The sequence below is a fragment of the Stylophora pistillata genome, chromosome 11, assembly GCF_964205215.1.
Source record: "Stylophora pistillata chromosome 11, jaStyPist1.2, whole genome shotgun sequence".
Lineage (NCBI taxonomy): Eukaryota > Metazoa > Cnidaria > Anthozoa > Scleractinia > Pocilloporidae > Stylophora > Stylophora pistillata.
Genome location: NC_142529.1, coordinates 2,012,772 through 2,033,787, shown reverse-complemented (window position 1 = coordinate 2,033,787; position 21,016 = coordinate 2,012,772). Strand labels below are relative to the sequence as shown.

Genomic DNA, 21,016 nt, shown 5'->3' with positions numbered 1-21,016 from the left:
CAGTTGCTTCAGAATATTTCTGAATTATGTTCTCACTGCTTGCCTGTAAGGGTGGAATACTTAAGATAGTACCGTCACATTTCACGTTTACTTTACGAGCTTGAGGGTCTTTCAAGGGTGCTCTCCAGCCATCAGCTGCATGTTTGATAAGGTTGCCAATATCCCTACTAACAGGAGTTTTGTGGGCAAGCGTTGTCAACTTTGAAGACAGAACTACGTCTCCTAGCCTGATTTCCTTAGGAGTCAACCCAATGCAAGTACCAACAGAAAACACAACTTTGGGTCCCAGAGCTCGAATTACATCATTGACAACAATCAAAGAACCGTCAGGAACTGCAGAACCTCTGGTACACTTGACCAAAGCAGTTTTCAACTTCTTCTCCTGGTGATGTCCCATGGACCCGTAGTACACATACCCAGTGCTTTTGTAGTACCTCCTTGAGGGTTGATCGATATAGTGCAAACATGCTAAGAACTCACAGTCCTCCACCGTTAACAACAGGATATCGACTGGAAGTTCAAAATCGCTCCAGCAGCTGTCTGACGTAAAAAGGTCCTTTAAATCTGGAAGCTTAAAATTGAGGTGAGGTGGATTGCCAATGGATTCCTGTTAATGATCTTTTACACCATTCACAGTTTCTGAGCCTAGGAGAATGAATGGAAAGTTATCTATCTATCTATTTATTTATCTATATAATCAATAGTATAGGAAAATAAAAATTAAAACTTCGCACTACAGAACTGTTTCGAAAGGGTCTGGTAGTCCTCTCTCGTCAGGTGCATGAAATACTGGTTGACTAACGATCCTGTTATAAGTTGGTGGTTCAAGCATGCCTTATCAAGTATTTAGTTGAGTGCCGGCACGCACGCGCCAGTTCATTCCTTTTGTTTAGGGTGCCCGCCCCTGCTCTGCATATGATGAAGAATTTTCCTGTTATGCAAAGATTGCATCTGTTGTATTCAAGTACGGCCTGGCGCCAGCCATGATTTTCCAGCCATTATTTTCTACATGTATATATATATATATATATTTAGTATAATTTCAGAGCTGAGCAAAGAGTTTCCAGTAATCTGATTGGTCGAGCGGTTCCTTATATGATGCTATATAAGCCGCTGCACGCGGTTTATATAAATTGATAAAATAAAATGTTAATAAATGTTACTAAAATGTTATAATTTCAGAAATTTCTCTGTTCAGCTCTGAAATTATACCAAAACAATTATTCGCCTCAGGTTTGGTGAATATTGTAGAGTAATCCCCTTGCCTTCGTCTCGGGGATTATTCGACGATATTCACATCGCCTTCGGCGGATAATTGTTAAATATATATAGATATATAACTGCAGACAGTACTGTTTTGGCCTTCTGGGCCTCATGAATGCAGTGCTGATGCTAGGATGGGGGAGAACCGATATGGATCCCAAACGATCCCACAATTGTGGTATCGTCTAAGCCATGCCAAAGTGCTCTAACTAGAAGAGCCTAGTGAGCTACGCACAATGCTAGATGCAGAATGCAGAAAGTATATATATAGATCAGATAGTGCAGTTCTAGGTTTGTAAAATTAAGATTAATGAATATCTACATTTCTAATCATTACAACAACCACTAAAAAAAGAAAAACACCAGAAACTTACCATTTCCTTTTTCGAATTTGGACAAAGCCTGCAAATTGGGGGGAAATACGCGCAATTTTAGGAGCCCGAAGGAACAACAAAAATCAGTAATTTAAAAAAAATAATAATTGGCTAACAAGGACGATGATTTAGGGGATTTAGCGATGAAAGATCAAAGCGATGTAGAAAGGGGTTTAGAAAGCTCTTTAAAAATTAAAGAAATATCTAAAACTTGTGTATCATGCCCGAATGAACGCTAGCTCGTGAATTGGTGGAGAACTAACAAAGAAACTGCAATACACTCGTTTCACAAAACGAAGAAATTAAACTTACTATTATCATATAATCCCAATGCCGTGAGTTATCTATTTTCTATGCAAATACCCGAAATTGTCGAGAAAATCCAGATGAATGTGTTTTCTTTGCAAACCACATTTCCCACATCCTTTGAATCTCCTAGTCTCAGTGTTTAGTTAGTAAGTAAATCAGTAAGCAAAATCTTTATTTAGACACGATAAGTATTGAAGCTGTGCAGCTTGTGGAGTCGTGTATAAAATAAAAAAATACATAAACAATAGTTGTAATATAGTATAAAATAAGACTTATATATAAACTTAAGATAATGTTTATATGAATAATAAATGGTAGTACCTAACTAATAAAATTATACACCTAAAATACTTCTTTTAGAGAGGAGCTATCTTTTTAGAGAATAAATTACAGGAGTCAATGTCCCTGACCAAAGGAAGCTTCTTAATTATCTTGGAGAAACTTTTGACACTATGCGCATTACAGCACTCGATTGGCAGATAATTCCACAAAACTGAACCTCTATAAGCATGGAATGCTTTTCGATATTCGATTTGAAAGGTGGGATTAAGTTAAGATTAATTGCAGCGCGGCTGTCTTATTTTAGTACATTGCATTTCACAGTCATGGTGAGCACACCGTTAACATGAACTTCCTAAGTGTTGGCTTTACTGAAATTTAACAGCCCTTTCATTATTCGTAATGGCCAAGTCATCAGCATTGCAGATAATGGCCTCATGAGAGGTTAATTACCCTGGCTTCTGATGCATTTGCAATTAACCTGATCTAAGAGCACGAAAAAACTGATTTATTTTTTCTTTTAAGTGTTTTGTGTAGTGCACAATAAACAGACAATAAATAGACACATTTTGTGCGACATGATTGCGCTGTGGAAGGTAATCCTGGACCTGAATGGGACTGGTAGACTTGAAATATCTGATTCTTTTTACAAGCTTGTACCTTCTTCTAGACAGTATGATACTACAAGATAACTACAAAAATGTATCTATGTCCAGAAGAACTACTGTAAGTACAATATAACCGGTCATAATGCAATCAATGTAAATAATTTCCACTACGCGCACTATTTAATTGACCCTATTTTTGACAGGGTAAAATTTATGCAAGTTTATTTACCATAACTTTTTGTTCTTTAAACCTACGAAAAACCTCTGGCTATGCATGCTTTTCCCCACCAAATCACTCCTTCCCTTCCCTAATATGTTTAATGACTGGTCCCCACCTAGTTGTGAAAAATCTATTCAAAATGCTTTGGGAAAATATTAACAAAGTAAAGGGCAGTAAACTTATTAAACTGAAGCCCTACTTTGGAAGCCCGGCTAAACGTTAGATTCACTGACCTGAGTCCAAGGATCCAGTTTTTTTGGACAGAAGGAAGGTGCATCATGATCTGAGTACTTACAACTTGCAGCAAAGTCTCTTAATGAAATGTAGTGACCACAGTCAGAGTGACAACAACCTTGCTTTTTGTGCCAAATACAAATGTCTGTATTGAGACACTTGTCAGGACAAGGTTTGCACAATGTGCATTGTACAGACACATTCCAAGAAACAGATATCAACCACTGACAGGTGCTACGCAATGTGGTCCTGCAAAGTTCTAGATGACTGACAAAATAAAAAAAACAATACGAAAAATGTGTTAGTCATGCCACAAAGTAAAGGATGAATAAGTTGAGTAGAGAGGATGGCGGGTAGAAAAGGGAGTCAGGTGGAATTTGAATTGAGAGGATCGACGTTAAGTGATGAAAGAAGAGGGTAATATTTGAAGAGGTCTACTCGAAAGGTTGGAGTATGCAAAGTGGATTCCTTTACCTATTGTATTAGACATTCTAAAAGATGAAATCCTGTCTCCACTCCTTGACCGACATAAAATTGTCATTATAGGCTCACTGTCGTAGTTTTGGTTGTTAGATTACCAATTCTCCTTTCTCTCTGGTTAAAGGAAAAAAGAACTTCTATGCACGCTTGTAGCCTACCTCAACAGTTGCCTACAAAGTTTTTTCTCTTCCTCTTGATTGGAGTCACCATTTGTCCACAGTTTTAAGCTGATCACAGTTTTGTGGGCCTCTAAGGTAATGTGGTAGAGTTTGCTGACATTGAATCGAGTAGACTTTGCAAACAGGGTGGGTTCTATGCAGATGCCACACAGCTGCGAGGTCCACTCCCAGAAAAGTGCAATCAGCCTACAAAATAGACCAGCTGGAACATAGTTGGTGTTAAAAGTGAGGTAGACTGGTAAAGGGCCATTTTCCATGTACTTGCTTCTTTTGTCCTTCATTGGGAGTGTCAGCATACAGGGTACAAAGTAAGGGAAGTCTCTCTCTCTGCAGCCTCTAGAGTTGCAGATTAGATTAAACTTTTCCATCAATTTAAGTAAATTTTCCCTTGCTCTCTCCAATTTCAAGTTTTTAAATGCATAATTGAGCAATACGTTGGAAAGAAATCCTTTATTCCCGAGGTCCTGGTAATGTTTCTTGATAAAAGGTTCTGCTTTCCAAGTTGGATTCACTGTTATTATCTTAATGAGTACATTAATCAACCATTGTGGATCCAGAACTACCAAACCATCTGGATTTTCAGGGTGATCATGATAGATAACTGTTCCACGAGATCGTAAAAAGTGAAGAAGTCCTTCTACGTCATCTTGGACATCAAAATGGCAAAGGGCGTCTGCAACTTCCTTTTGAAAACGCTTTTTAGGAAGATAATGCTCCTTCTTTTCTACCATTTCAGAGATTTTTTCCTCGACATAGTGCCACTGCAAAGGAATTTTGTTCTTTGTGTGTGGCATCTTTTCAGCCAGTTCCAATATTCTCTGACGCATAGAAACTATCTTTCGGTCCTCTTGCTGAACTGGATTACCAGCTTTTGTGTTATCAATGACAAAACTGTCATGGATATGATCTACGATTTCACGTGGGGCCATATCAGAAATCTTGTGAAGCACTGCGTCCATTACTTTGGTAGGATCACGCCCCGAATTCCTTATAATATCAGCATGTGTACCCACAAGTATCACTGGAGGAAAAGCACCTTCTGTTGTCCGTCCGAGTTTCTTTGCAGTTGACAAGCAATGTACCAAGTCCAGCCATTTCAAAATGTGATCAAGGTTAGTATCCTCTGTGTCTGGTGATGTTACTTCTACCTCTGCATGATCACGAGGCCGTACACGACACTGTGCGGGGGTAGTCAACTCTCTTGTCAGATCCAATGCTAACACATATATGGCTTCTTGAGACAGGAAAATAGGATGAATGGCATGATATACTGCTTGGCCAGCAAAATCCCAAATTATAGGCCATATGCCGTCATCTTTGTCCGGATTCTTTCCTCCTAAGAGAGAGGCAACTTTCACTGGTATCTGCTCCTGGTTCTGTTTTCTTGTGTCACCCTCGACAGCTACAAAAAAAAATGACAACTTGCAAGTTCTTCTTCAAGCAATCTCTACCTCACAATTATATGTACATGACTCTCTAATAGAGAAGAAGGTGTTAAGATTAAATTTGATTTTTTTTAAAATTAATGATAAGTATCAGTAAAAGAAATGCGACACAACTGTTTGGCGTCACCAAAACACCATCAACGAATGTTAAAAAAATCAAGATTTTCTTTGCATGTTTTACACGATAAACGATAAGCTACTAAAATATTTAAGAATTATAATATTACTGTTTATTACACGACTCGGGAAGTCAGAGGGCCAATAACTAAAATCAACCAATCAAAATGCTCTATTGTCCGGTCAATATTCTCTCAGTATTGGACCGGGCACTGTCCTGAATGGTCCCGAATGATACCGCGCTTGTGTCCCTTTGATTTTCAGTCGTGTAATAAATCTCTTATTAGCCAAACTTGCTCGGGACCGTACTGGAAGAATATCGGCCCTCGGTCTTTTTTGTACGGACCTCACTGCGCTCGGTCCATACTGTCAAGACCTCGGGCCGTATTCTCCCAGTACGGCCCTCGCGCTTAGTTAATAAGATATGTATACATGACTGTATATTTGTTGTACTTTACATGTCTGAATGTTGGCGATGTACAGTGAAAGTGTGGCAATGCTAGTTTAGGTTTCTTTTTTTAATAAACAATATTTCACTGATAACAAGCCCATTTTCTGTCGCACTTTGTTAGGAAAGTTGCAGAAATATGTAGTTGCCCATTGTTCAAGTACTGTACATTGCCTTTTTTCAAAATGCTACGTGTATGCTCTACATGTAATAGCCACGATAATTATAGTTTGTTTCATGACTTGAAAATGAGGTCAGAGTGACATCGAAAAGTTAAGTTGAACTTTTTTCTCTTATATTTATCCTTAAGTTGGCTGAACACAGTCTGCGTGCGGTCAGCAGCAGTTCACGTGAAAACTTTTCTGTCTGTTTTTGTCGCCTGTTAAGACGTGACACTCCTTTTAGAACTTGGAAAAACGAGTTAATCAAGATGTACCCAACTATGTTTGATTGGAAAAAAATAGAAATTGTGGAAATCATTCACTCAACTAAATCACATAAAAGAAATACGGGGTCGAGTCGTAACGATGGCGGGATACATACATGCATACATGCATGCATACATACATACGTTTACTGTACATACCAACTTGGGCTTTTCGGTTACAATGGCTAGCTACAATATTTAAGAATAAGTCAAAAATCTTGGGAAATTAAAATTTCAAACCCTCTTCAAATCTTGCATTCAGTTAGGCACTCAGGGGGGATGCACAAAAATGCTCTTATTAAAGGCTGCAGCACTCTTGTTGCCATGGTAACAACAGCTGCTTGTTTGAAGGGACCTCGTTTTCATGCAAAAATATCTAATGAAAAAAGAGTACAATGTTTATCTCTCTATCTCAAGCTAAATAACACATGGCAGATTGGAACTTCTACCAGATACAGCAACATAATTTGTCTTCCCTTTGATGCATTCAGTTTTTCCTGGGAGAGAATGTAAACACACCAAAATATCATTTATCACGGTACAGTTTCAGTCATTTTTCATGTAGGGTAAAACAGGGAAAACTTTTATCTGAATTTCTCTTAAAGTACACCGATTCTGGAATTGAAACTACCCATCTAGGTAGTCATAATATTCTAGTTTTTAAATATGTAAAAATCTCTGCGGGCCAGCCTCTACTTTCCATAGGGACAATTCGCGAATGAAGCTCAAAAAACAAATATTGCTTAATTTGGCAATGTTACATCTAATGTCCTCAACAACAAACGTCTCAGACAAATGAAACGTGCAAGGCTTGGAAAGAATTTTATCTTATGAGCAATGTCCCGAAGAGAAATCTCGCCTCTGGTGGTCGACTCTTTAAAGAAATCGGTCAGCCTTCATGGAGGGCTACTCGACGTAACTAAAAACATATCGTGTGCATACCATCAAGATTCTGAGTGCTGCACCATCTTTCACGGGAATTAGAGCAATCTGAAATCCTCTGAAGAAACACTTATACTTGTATGTCATTTGAAACATCTTAAAGTTGGCAGATCTACACGAAACTATCTCATCACCGGTCATTTGTCATAAATGTGTACGTCATCACGATGGTGTGACGCTGTGTTGTACAAACTATTGCAGTGCATGGCAAAGCACTTAACATTCTCGTTGGCAACTCTTTCAACTAAGATAAATTGGTTATATCAGCTAAGTTGAAGATGTAAATTGGCCACCGTAAAGCGTTGGAAAGCTGACGTTTCGAGCGTTAGCGCGAAATGTCAGCTTTTTAACTCTTTATGGTGGCCAATTTACAATTTCAACTTAGTTGATATGACCAAATTACCTTGTTACCCCAATGACACCGCACCACAGTTTCTTAATAGCCTCTGACCGTAAATATCGAGAATCTGCCGACAGTTGCAAAACTTCGTAATTCATTTAGTTTTTTCTAAAGGACCCTTTTAATGAACCTTTTTCGAAAATCATATCAACAAGTTATATCGCGCTTTTTATCTCCGAAAATCGAAAAGTTCAAAATACGCCTAAATGGCCATTGTCCCCCCAGTAAAGCCATGAAAAATTATGCAACTTCGTATGCTACAACGCGATGCAATTCCGCTTTTAAATTTTGTGTGCTAATAGATGGTCCTTTTATCTCTTAGAAATTATTAATTTCTTGTTATGTTGTTACGTTTGAGTCTGAATATTGACCCGTTGAAATAAAGTACTTCGCGTCTCTTTCGCGGTGGTAAAATAAAGGTCAAATTTAGTGGGCTATAAACAGGTCTGCCTTATATACTTAAAAATCATAATGTACATCCTCTTAAAGCTTTATCCTTGTATTTTCATTCCTCCAAGTCTCTATTTTTGCCCGCCATAAGCGGCACATCCAGGTTGAAAAATTAGTTTGGGCTATTTTGTCAAAACTGCAAAGCGAGCCGCTGAATAGCTCTCGCGACCCATTTAAAGGCCTTTAAAAAGGTCTTGTATGATATATCTACAGTCCAAATTATATGTCATCTTAAAGTGTTATCATTTTGTAGTTTAATTCCTCCAAGTTTCTTTCTTGGCCCGCAATGGGCAGCGCGTCCAGCCTTCAAAGAGTTCCACAGGTGTCCCAAGTTCACGTCTCGAGCAAAAGCGAAGGATTATTTCTTCAAAGCGTCACGCGTTGTGTGAGGCGGTGTTAAGTTACGCGAGCAACCGTTGAGAATTTGAATGCGTTATAAGGAATAGTGTAGGAAATAAAATATGGTCCAGTTAAAACACTACATATTCCGAAATGTGAATATTTTACACGTTAGATCAGTAAAACTTACTCATTCCTTGTGTATTCGTCGTGGTTTTTGGCGATTTCTGCCGTTTTGAGCTTCCTTTGCCATTACTGTTTTTCCTGTTATCAGATGAAGTCAAGACTGCACACTACGATTTCGACCGCTGTCCACGCGGAGGCGGTTTGCGCCCAGAAAATCCATCTATTCGACAATTTTTAATTTCTTTAATTTTTTTTCTTTTAATTTTTAATATCTTTAAGAAGAGAAAACCAGGATTAAAAAAAACCGATTAAATCAAGTGAAATCGGTAAAATAACGACACCAGGAGCAAGCAATACACGTATGGAATGAGGTAAGCCATTTTTATTCAATATTTTCACTTTTAACTATCTCTATGACTATCTTGTAGAAAATCCCATACAAATCCTTATAAGTCGATATGCAAATTGTGTTCCTTGTGTGGTTCTCAAAGAGAGCTTGGGCTGCCTGTGGCCGAAGTTGCACATTTTTCATTGCTTTACGCTGGGGACAACGGCCATTTAGGCTTATTATGAACTTTTCGATTTTTCGGAGGAAAAAAAACCGCGCTAGAACGATTTTATATAATTTTCGAAAAAGGTACATTAAAAGGGTCCTTTAGAGAAAATAAAATTACAAAATGTTGCAACTGTCGGCGTATTCTCGATATTTACGGTCAGTGCATGGCTCTTAAGAAACTTACCCCTTTATCTAAACCAAAAGTTTTTTTCTCCGAGAACCTTCATAATTTTGCATTACATGTACGATCTTGTCGATGACCTCAGTGAAATTAATCATCGCAGTCAAGGGAAAAATTGGAGATCAGTTAAGTATCCTAATATGATTCAGTGACACTGACTTTTAAAACTTGTGCCCACTTATGCAACTCAGATAGCTGTAGGAATAACGGGGAAAGTTATCTATCACCCTTATTCATTTTATTGTCACCTTACTTTGAATTGGTGTAGTGCTCCCTGAATTCGCTAAAGAGGAAACTTTCCTTGGCATTGGTTCTGCTTTGTGTTCATGTCCTTGGCGCTTTTTCATATCCTTGGTGCCTGCAAACAAGCATCGACAATTATCTTACTGGACAGTTTGTTTGTTAGCTGTTTTTTTTTTTTTTAAATTGTTGTTTGATTTTGGAACTCTGTTTAATTAAACTTGCTCTTGATTATGCAAGGAAACGTTTTCCCCATGATGTCATGATCAGCTGCCCATATTCGTAAGTGCTTGCATCTCTCTGGCTGGTGGGCAATCTAACAGTCCAGCATTATGCAATACAGGCTGTGGTCCCAATCTTATCCACAATTATCGAACGGGAATATATCGTTTTTCTTTCGCCTCTTTGCTTCTTCCATCAATAATGGCTCCCTGGGAGGGCTGAACGGGAAAATGTTCTCACGCAGCTCTCATTCATGAAAAAAAGACCAGATTAACTCTGATTACTGTGCTTCGTTCTGACGTCATTAATTAACTTTGGCCATAGAGTTCTCCATCCGGCCCTCCCATCAGCTTGTTGTAATCTCTACTTACTTTCTGTGTCAACTATAGGTGTGAGCCCATCACCCCTTGGTTCTTCTGTTCCTGACTCTTTGTTTGGGATGTCATCTTCACCTCTGAGCTGTCGAGCAGAATGTGATTTTTCTGGAGAGCTTCTTGATAACTCCTTGTTGATCAGCTCTGCACATTTGTGATGAAATGCACTAGTGGATTCAAAAGAAGCAGGATTTTTCCATGCTTGCTTTGCTGCATTCTTAACAGCTGGCATCATTTCCACTCCACTGGTGCTTGTTTCATCTCGATCGAATTTTACACCTTGGAGATGTTTTCGAAGACTTGTTTTACCAACACGATCCTGACCAATCAATAAAATCTTTGTTCGCTTGTCATAGGTCTTACCAAATTCTAATCCTCTTTGGTATGCTTTGAGTACTGAAGGTCCTCCAACGAGAACATACGAGGGGATCCCACCTGTAACTAAATATGTAAAATAAGTCAAACCTACACGTAGCTACCAGGTCTGCCAAAAGAGACATTTAAAAATCACTGGCTTTAACATGCTATCTTGGGTGGGAGCCCTGTAAACTATATATTTTGACTTAAAAGTGAAAAAGCCCCGTGAAGGCTTCAAATCAATTTTGTGGTATGATCGTCGGGATGAGACCTACTCATAAAAAGAAATCTTTTCGGTGAAACAACTATAAACAAAGTCGAAATCCAAAAATGCAGTCTCACAAAAATTCCAAGGTAGGTAGGTATGTATGTATGTATGTATGTATGTAGGTAGGTAGGTCGGTAGGTAGGTAGGTAGGTAGGTAGGTAGGTAGTGATTATAAGAGCAAATGCATTTTCTGTTATTGCACTTGTTTTCTTTTTTTTTTCACCAAACACATAAAAAACCACATAAATTTTTACTTTATTAAAGATCAATTAATTTTTATTGAATAAAAATAAATTTTGTTGAAAAAATTAAAGGAGATTAGCTTACCAAATGTGAGTTTGTACATCCTTTCTACAAGACTTCTACAAGGCTCCTCCCAGCTGTACTTCTCAAGATAGTTTGCACGAATAAACATTGACTCTTTTAGTCGCACTTCCCTCTTTTTCTGACATACATTCTTGATTTCTCTGGCCCAGTCTTTAGGATCTTCAGAGTCTACCACACTGTAGGAACCTAGAGGCACTTCCTTCAGAGCTTCTCCAAGTCCCGAATTGCCACTGACAAGTATGGGTAGACCAGTAGATAATGCTTCAAGAGCTGTTATTCCAAATCCTTCAGTCCTGGATGGCATTATTGCAAGATCCACTTCACAGAATAAGTTGGCTAGGACTTCTCTGTTATCATTAAAGCTACGAACAATAAGCTGATTCTGACTAATGCCATGGCGGTACAACTTTTCTGCCATTTCATCTCCTTTTCCTCCAGGTGGGCATATAAACCTGAGTTTATAGGATTCACCTTTCAGCTCAGCAATTGCTTTAGCAGCTATGTCGTACCCCTTGACATTGAAATCTTCATGGCTGTCACCACTTCCAATAACAAGAACACAGAATGTTCTTCTTTCTTCAGTGGATTGTTCTACTTCCAAAAACTCTGAGAAAATGCTTGGAGTAAGGTCAAAAACATTTTGTTGTTGTTTACCACGACAAAGGTAACGCTTGTAAACATCTGCCAGCTTGGGTCCAATGGTAACTACTTGATCAGCCATCTTACAAAGTTCAATTTCTGTCTGCTGCATTTGTTCACCTTCTGAAATGTTTTTGTACATTCCAACTTCTTCAGGAGCAGAGTGAACAACTTGAATCCATTTGCAGTGACAATAATGTAGATTTCCCTTGATGAGTGCAATTTGTTGGCCAAGGTGGACTCCATGATCAATAACACAGTCCATTATATGGTTTCTGGGAGGAGATGACAGGCAGAAAATGGGCTTTAAACCAGGAACTCTATCTGCTTCAATGACTTTCACATTGTGACTTTCAGCACCACTCCTGTCGTCTTTACTGCAGTTTGGTAGTAAGACACTAACATCAACATTAGAGTGTTTAGCTAACTGGATGGCTAGCTCTCGGTTGATAGTTGACAAGTCTCCCTCAGTTGACGATTTCCACTCAGTACTCAGAAGAGTGACTTGCAGTGTCCTGTTTTCCTGGCCTTCCTGTGATGTAGAGGCTACACTAGGAATAGTGGAATCCTACAACAACAAAACAAGAATGCTATTGGTAATAAATTGGAAAACAGTAACAAATCACAATTATGGATGCCCACTCAATATTTAAAGTCAGTTCTTTAGTAACCTTGCTGTTGAGTTTTATCTTATGCCACAAAGTCAGTTGCAAGTATATTGAGATATATTTAAAACAGGAGAATATTAAGTTGCCCTAGAGATCTACTCTGTCACTGTTATATTACTCACTGATAACAACCATTACAGTGAAAGTTATGCTCAAAAGGTATTCGCTTTCAACTCACTTTGAAATTGGTACATGCAGTTTCATAGATGACATTTAGGAGATAAAATAATGATGTGGATGAATGTTTGTCAAAGCGTAGGGTTGGTATTTGTAATAGTGTACATTTTATACCATTCCTCTTACTACCTTGTGTAGTCTTGACATCACAGAGAGCTTTTAAATTTGAAAGATTAAGCTGAAAAAAAAAATTAAAAAGTGAGTTCACAGTCCATTAAATCTTTTTATTTCCTCTCACAAATATTGTTGCGACCGCTTAAATTAATTTGGTGTTGAAAAATATATCTCAACAGTCAATACTTGAGAGGAATGATATCCTTTTAAAAACAGACAGTTAACAACAACACTTAATTATACTAAAACATACCAATAGTAAATCATTTGAACACAACCCTCTGCATACATCCTGAACTTAGACAGGGTTTCAACTGAAGACTCGGACTGCCTAAAAATCAAATTAAGAAATGTTAATGATATTTAATTTATTGTGGGAAGTGAGGAGATTGAGAGAAGTATTAATAGCCGTAAACAACCTGAGACACTGATTGATTTAAACCCCACTGCTCAAATTCCTTTGGTCCTTATGGTTAACACCAATCATAGCCAGAAAGCTATATTTTTTTTAACCTTTTCAGCAATTTTCTTGGATAATACTGGAGGGATGAAGTTAGAATTTGGACAAGATAGGACACATTATCAACGGAAGAGCAACTGTTATCACATTCATCAGATCATTAATATTTTGGCATTAAATCTACTTTGAAATAGGGGAGGTAAATTTGCTGAAAACCTGAGTGTGGTGGCAAGCCTTGTCCTATATTGCTTTTAATTAGACAACTAATTAGTGCACTAAATTTTTTTTTTACTTTATAGATGTTTTGTAGACAAAAATATGGTGTTGGTTTCAATTTTTGGTTCTTTTTCAGGCAACTTCGCAGACGGGATATTGTTAAATTAAAATAAATGCTTCAATTTCTTTCAAAGTTCAAAGTCCATTTCAATTTCTAGATGGAAACATCAACATTGAAAACATCAAACCTCAAGAAAGTGTAGATGAAAAAATCAAGCTACATCGGGAAAAGGACTGACACTGCTTGAGGCTCATGTGTGAGAAAGAATTCCTGCAGCCGGGCATTGACAAAAGTTGGACCGGATTGGATTGGATTGACAAAACCAGGACCGGATTAACAAAACCTGGATCAGATTGTATCCGATTGACAAAACCTGGACCAGATCCGAAAAAAATCAGATTGCCACAAATTTCACGCCAAAATAGTCATGTAACGTCTCATGATCAAGTTTTGGTATAGAAATAAGACTGCCTTATATAGGACTATATAAGACAACCAATTAAAAAAATGCTAAGACCTAAATAAAATTACTAATTATAACAACTATAACTAATATACAGCAGTGGAATAGCTAAAAATCTAGGTTAGCACACGTGCACATAGCTGGGATAAATGAAGATTTAAACGATCAGTGCGAAAGCGCGGCATGTTAAAAACGCGCTGGTGTCTAGTATTGTAAGCTGAAAGATGTCTATCTGGCAGCAAATTATATAATTTGTGAGATGGATTTGAGACAGACAAAAACAGATCCATACATAATTTAATGCGTCTGTCATAGAGCGAAGCTAAACCGTGCCTTTCTAAAGAGTCATGGAATGACAGTTCTGGTGAAATGATGGATAATGCGCGTCTTTGGACCCTTTCAATGTCATGACTAAGATACGCAGGTAACGCATGATGGAATATTTGTGCGCAGTATTCCAGAACAGGATGTATAGTTGTACAATAAAAATTAATTATGTCATCCACTGGAACGCGGGCTCTCTTCACGAGGACTAATAAGTATAATTGTTTGTTTGCTCTTTTTATAACATCATTGATGTGGTTGTTCCACTTAAGGTTACATGAAATAGTCATGCCTAGGATCCCACCCGACTCTACCATCTCTAATTCTTTGCCATCTACCAAGAGGGGAGTGAAATGGTGTTTCTGCCTTTTGTAGTCGATGACCATAACTTTGCATTTGTCAGCGTTAAGCTGCATCTTCTGTGCTTTGGACCAATCCTCCACCACTTTAACAGCGGTTTGGGCGTCACGTAATGCGTTATGCGGTACAATCTCTGCCACCGTCGTGTCATCAACGTACTTCCAAGTTTTAACCTGGGGAATTCTTAGATCGTTTATCATTAGCAAGAAGAGCCATGGCCCCAATTTTGTCCCCCGAGGTACACCAGCTGGTACGGGGCCCCACTCAGAGAAACAATCAGCAGATAATTTTACGCGTTGGTAGCGATGCACTAAGAAGTCGACTACCCAACGTGCTACACCCCAAGGGATATCAAGTCTGTAAATTTTGTGAGTGAGCAGTTGATGGTCAATGTAGTCAAAAGCTTTGCGGTAGTCAAACAGGACCACCCTGACTGCAGATCACGTGCCATCAGTTGCGCGCGTCCAGTAATGGAGCATGGACGTCAGAGCTAGGGCCATGGAGGATTTCGTTAAGGCTCCAAACTGGTCGGGATCGATAATTTTCAACACAGCCGGACCGATGAACGCAGATACTATGAAGTCTAGCTAATTTGGAAATTATTGGTGTGAGGGAAATGGGTCATAAGTGCTTGTTGATGACTTCGACAGGTTTCTGTTTACGAATGGGTACCACTTTCGCCAGCTTCCATGATGGGGGAAGTTGTTGCTCAGAAAATTACAAAAAATATGTGACGATTCGCATATTTTTGGGCATCTCCGGGCTTAAATAAATCATCAACATCAAAGGGTAAAAGATGACTGAAGAAACAAACTTTCGCCTGTAGAGACGCACAAAACAGCACACAACACAATTTCTTGAGCACATGGTAGCAAAAATCAGGTGATCTGCACCAGGGGGGATCAGAGGGGCAAACTGACCCTAACAAGTTGTTTCACCTAAAAAGGCATAAATAACTACAGAAAACAGATGAGGTAAGTTCACATACTTTATTATTTCAAAAACTATAGATAATTATGCCATAAGAAACACATTTGTAGCCTTGCACACTGTACGTAGTTTTTTTTAAATTTATTTAAACATTAGACTAGCAAAAACTAACGATAAAAACCGACGTTTCGGTGTCATCATGACGCCATTGTCAAGGAGAAATAAAAAATGAAGTTTGTGGCAAGGTGTAACACTAAATTAGCATAAATATGTTACGAGCTAATTAAACAAATACTTTTGCGCGAATTGAATCGCTTTGCACGTTCAGAGTGGGTTTTAAGTCTCTGATGAAAAGCATTTCGTTCACCAAACAATCGAACTTGTTACTACACCTTTTCAGAATGCTAAAACGTTTCAGTAGGTCTTTCGGCATTTGAAACGTTTTAGCATTCTGAAAAGGTGTAGTAACAAGCTCGATTGTTTGGTGAACGAAATGCTTTTCATCAGAGACTTAAAACCCACTCTGAACGTGCAAAGCGATTCAATTCGCTCAAAAGTATTTGTTTAATTGGCTCGTAACATATTTATGCTAATTTAGTGTTACACCTTGCCACAAACTTCATTTTTTATTTCTCCTTGACAATGGCGTCATGATGACACCGAAAAGTCGGTTTTTACCGTTAGTTTTTGCTAGTCTTTGCATTTCTAAATCTTTATTGATAAGAATATTTAAACATTATCATAAATTACTGACCCATCATTGTAAATCGAGTTTCCAGATGGGAAACTCAATTTTTAAATTTGTTTATTTCATCTTTACAAAGCCTTTTAAGGAGCAATTATTAAAGATTATCATTATCATAACAAACGTTTTGATAGAACGCTGTTACGGACTCCATACACTGTTTTATAGAGTGCTCAGTCGATGCTCGACACTGTAATGTAACACCGCTTTTCACAGCAACACTATCACAATATGCCACTTGCATTGTAACACAACACCACTTTCCCGTCACGGTCACGCCTGCTATACATTTCGTATTGTGAGCTTGAGAACGTCTGTGGATATTCATTTTCAACTACAATCAATTATGGACAAATTGTAGCAGCCTCAGTTGACCAGCACTTGCTTAGCAGGTGTCATTACCTCTGATAGAAAACTTACTCCTCAAGCGCCTGTAACTCCCAGTGAGGAGAAACTTCAGGCAAAGAGAGGGGAAAAAAAGGGCAGGAGAAAGAGAGAAAAGTAAAAGTCGTAAGTGGGGCATTACTTTTCAACCCAAGAACTATGTCGAAATTTTGCTTTCTGCGCGTGCCCGAGATTTTCAGGCCGCCATTTTGCATTTGGATCGAAAGGCCATCGAGTGTACGAGCTGTCAAGGGGTTTTTGGTAAGTTTGAACTTTTAAAACCACAACAGTGACCCGAAATCTGCTCGACTAGCTTCAAAACACAGTTTTCCACGAAAGCTGCGGCCATTAATGGGTTAAGTGCATACCTTTAACTTAATGAGTGAGTGACTCATCTGCATATTTGGGTCACCTTAAAAACTTGTTAATACACTTTGCATATTCACAAGTTAAAAATGTGATGCAGACTTGGATAAGCCATTTCAAATTAACTTTGGCCTCTTTTTAAAAAACGAGGCCTAGTGCTTAACCATTCTTGGGAAAATGAGTTTAATTTACATGTGAATGATAACCTATTATCATATGCAAGGATGAGCACCAGGACTCGCTTTGAAAAAGAGGCTAAAGGTAAGGCATATTTCTCCAATCCGGGACTGTGAAACTGATCCATCGAATTATCTACGATGCAACTAAACGATCGAAATTCCACTATCTGGTACTAACGACGAAAAATCCTTCGATTAAGAGAATAAGTGGACTGAAAGCAATTCTTCTTCGCTTTTTGGTACCATTCAGCTCATAACACCTCACTGTTATTAACAAAAAGTGCAGGTTGCGACAACATGCACATCAAGTTATCTTTTTGACGTAAATTAGATTGAAAACTTTTTACAAAATTAGATACATTCCTAACTTAGTGGGTTTCTCCTGAAGAAGTGTTCTTAACCCATTGACATTTACGTGTAACACGTGCTGATGAAAAGTCAAAATTTTGGAGAAACCAAGAAGGCAAATACAATGTGCAGTAAATCTTTAAAAATCAGCTTTTCCGAAAAACAAGCTCCAGTGAAAGAGAACTAATTAAAGAACTTATTTCCGGCGAAAAAAAGCGATAGGTGCATATTACATTTTAACTCAAAAATCAAGATGAAAGATAAAAATTGCTAAATATTTTCGCATGTGTGAAAATGGGCATGTGGATCATATTTCAAAAGGGAATATGCAAATTTATCCGTGAGTAAAGAGATCTCAAGTTCCATGGAATCTATCAATAGGAAGCAAGACTAAAATGGCCAAGAAATATTTCGGGACGTCAGATTTATTCAAAACAGCTTTTGATTTGCTGTTATAAGCGAAAAATATGGCAAGCCAAAGTGGACAAAAGCATATTGAGTTTGACATGCGATAGTTGAGTTGTATACATGACAGTCCAAAAGACTATATGATACTCGAGAATAACTCTATTTGGTAGTCGGAATAAATGAACAATAATTGGTATTTATAAGCAGTAGTCGAGAATTATTAGCAATAATCAAGAATATGCAAAACTTTATACCGCAGTCGAGATTTTATATATGATGGTCGAGATTTTATATATGATGGTCGAGTTTTCCGACTGTAATTTTGGTCAGCGGCTGTAGACAGACATGTTCTACGGTTCATGTTAGGTGGACATTTTTTCCTATAAAACACGAGGTTGATTTCCATAATGGTGGATGTCGAAGAACTGCGAGGTTTTGTTTTGAGTATTAAAAGTCTGTTTGATTACAGTGTGCGATCATATCGGAAGAAAGACTCAGTCAGTGCAGAACACTGTAAAAGCAAACTGGAAAACTATGCTGCCATAGTCGTGGCCATGGCTGTGGGTGTGTCTGAAAACGAAGAGTTAGGGACAACTAACTCAGCACAACATTCTGCATCCGTTGTCCCTAATCATAATAGTCTGTCAAACACACTTTCAGACTTGCTACGAGCCTTGGAAACCTGGGTTTTAAAAAGCTATCTGAAGTCGTGGAAGCATCTCCACCGGGTACTTTAAGCAACGTTCCTTCCAAGTTGCCAAGCACAGGTGGGAGACCTGCCTTCAACACAGCGAAAGTGCAAATTGAACAGTTGAGAGATACAGGTATGAATTGGAAGGCCATTGCAGCAGTTCTTAGCCTATCAGAAAAAACTCTGCTGAGGAGATGAACTGAGTATGGGATTCAGGCAAACTTCTCAGACATAAGTGACATTGATCTTCATAATCAAGTCCTAGAAATCCTGCAATTGACACCCTATGGTGGAGAATCCTATGTCAGAGGTAGTTTAAAGGGAAGACCGAAAATCCACGTTCAAAGAACGAGAATAAGAGAAAGTCTTTGCCGAGTAGATCCAGTAGGGAGAAGCATACGGAAAAGATATGCAATCTGCCGCCGTGTGTCTAATGTTCAGTGTCCAAACCATCTGTAGCATGGTTGATTCTAATCACAAGTTGATATCCCAGAGGTTTGTCATTCACGGCTGCAAAGATGGCTTCAGTCGAGTAGTCATTTATCTGCATTGCTGCTCAAATAACAGAGCTGTAACAATGCTGCAGTATTTCCAAGATGGCGTTCAGGAGTTTAGCCTGCCATCTCAGGTAAGAGATTATCACGGTGTAGAAAATGTAGATGTGGCACGTTTTATGGTGCAAAACAGAGGAGCTGACCAAAATTAAAGTCGGAAATCTCGACCATCGTATATAAAATCTCGACTATTGCAAATAAAATCTCGACTGCGCTATAAAGTTTAGAATATTCTCGATTATTGCTCATAATTCTCGAATACCGCTTATATATCTCAATTGTTGTTCATTTATTCCGCCTAACAAATAGAGTTATTCTCGAGTATCGTATAGTCTTTTGGACTATCATGTATACAACTCAACTATCGCGTGTCAAACTCGATACGCTTTTGTCCGCTTTGGCTTGCCATAGAAAAACGTACGAATTTCTTACATGTACAAAGCCCATGTGGTAGAATTCATCATGCTTAGATCATTGTTTACTTGCCTTCATGGCCAGAAATTGCGCAGCGTTATGTTGAAAATTCTGAAAAAAACTTCGATTTGAGGCAAAATTTTCTACTTTTTGAACACATTGTTACTTGAACATAATATTTACCGCGTCATCAAATCGTCAAATTGTCGCCAGGCCCTGCTTGAAGTCCGAAAGTGCGGTTTTCACTGTACATCCATAATTCGCATCGCCTTACAGAATCGTAGTGTCGTTGACTTGAGAGCTTATTCTATCACTTTTAAGACCTGGATATCCATTCTTTTCCAAGCAGAGTATTCTATAGCATTGTTACTTTACATTCTGAATTCCACAAGGTCTAACTCGATCGCAAATGAATGAAAAATCCGACCTGAAAATTTTGAGGCTCGGCCGCGTGGACACCATATTTTCAAATTTGATCATTTAGTGAAGACGCATAGAATAATGCCCCTCTAGTACCCCCTAAAGTCGACAAAATATACGCGCAAACAACGGATGCTGATTGGGTTATTGATCTCCAAACTATAGAGGAAGATTGGGGACAAAACTCCACTTAGTAGGGGAGGTAGGGGGAAAGCGTTCTCGCGCGAGGCGAGTGTCAGGTGTCAATGTGTTAAGTTGGCAAAAAGAACAGCTTTAAGCGAGTTTCCAGACGACGCAAACGCAAGCCCTACCCAGCACATTCGTGAGGGGCTCATCCTCGGTGTAAAAACCTGTGAAGCTCACGAGTGACGTAAAACAAAGACAACAAAACATTATAAACAATAGCGTACAGCAAAACAATCCCTCATGAAACAAAAAAACCCTTGTCAGGTTTTTACACCGAGGATGACCCTCGTGAGGTCTGAGATTTCAAATTGATGACCACTTGCATGTTTCCTCACTACAACCTTGGACATAACGTGAAGGAACAGTTAATCATTTAGAAATAACCAGAAAAACTTTAAATCTGAAAAGTGGCATCGAACGGTCCCCGAAACGATGGAAAGTCGTAATTCCCTAATCGCATACCTTTGATCACTCGGGCACATGTGGATTGTTGCTACATACAGGTTTCCATGGCTAAAAGCCTCTAAAAGTTATGACCACAACCTTTTGGATGAACCGATCACTCGAAGACATGATTACAAGCTAAAGAACTAAGGAACTCAACCCATGACTGATGCAAAAACTCCCTTGCTTTAAAGTCTACTCCATCGAAGCCCACTTTTCCGCATCAAGAGGGAGGGATTTGAAGCTGCGTAGTAGCTTCTCTTAGGTCACATGATTTAAGTTCCCACACCCGATTCGCTC

At 38.6% G+C, this 21,016-nt stretch overlaps 2 protein-coding genes across 4 annotated transcripts in view; both read right to left on the bottom strand.

Annotated features, from left to right (window-relative positions):
• LOC148719641 (uncharacterized) overlaps window positions 1-21,016 on the bottom strand; it is a 146,975-nt gene that overhangs the window by 94,307 nt on the left and 31,652 nt on the right. The gene's annotated exons all lie outside the window — the stretch shown is intronic.
• On the bottom strand, window positions 406-20,931 carry LOC148719643 (uncharacterized). 3 transcript variants are annotated; one of them, XM_088738760.1, is made up of 10 exons: window positions 20,735-20,931; window positions 13,017-13,094; window positions 12,779-12,827; window positions 11,166-12,372; window positions 10,211-10,654; window positions 9,631-9,735; window positions 3,926-5,348; window positions 3,287-3,554; window positions 1,638-1,665; window positions 406-645 (listed from the first exon to the last, which is right to left on the bottom strand). In XM_088738760.1, exons 3-10 carry the CDS (start codon window positions 12,794-12,796, stop codon window positions 611-613), a joined length of 3,528 nt encoding a protein of 1,175 aa, XP_088594886.1. In that variant the 5' UTR covers window positions 12,797-12,827; window positions 13,017-13,094; window positions 20,735-20,931; the 3' UTR covers window positions 406-610. The 3 variants fall into 3 exon arrangements, with proteins under 3 accessions (XP_088594886.1, XP_088594888.1, XP_088594887.1); XM_088738762.1 differs by having other exon boundaries at window positions 10,211-10,648; XM_088738761.1 differs by lacking the exon at window positions 20,735-20,931 and adding an exon at window positions 13,688-13,710.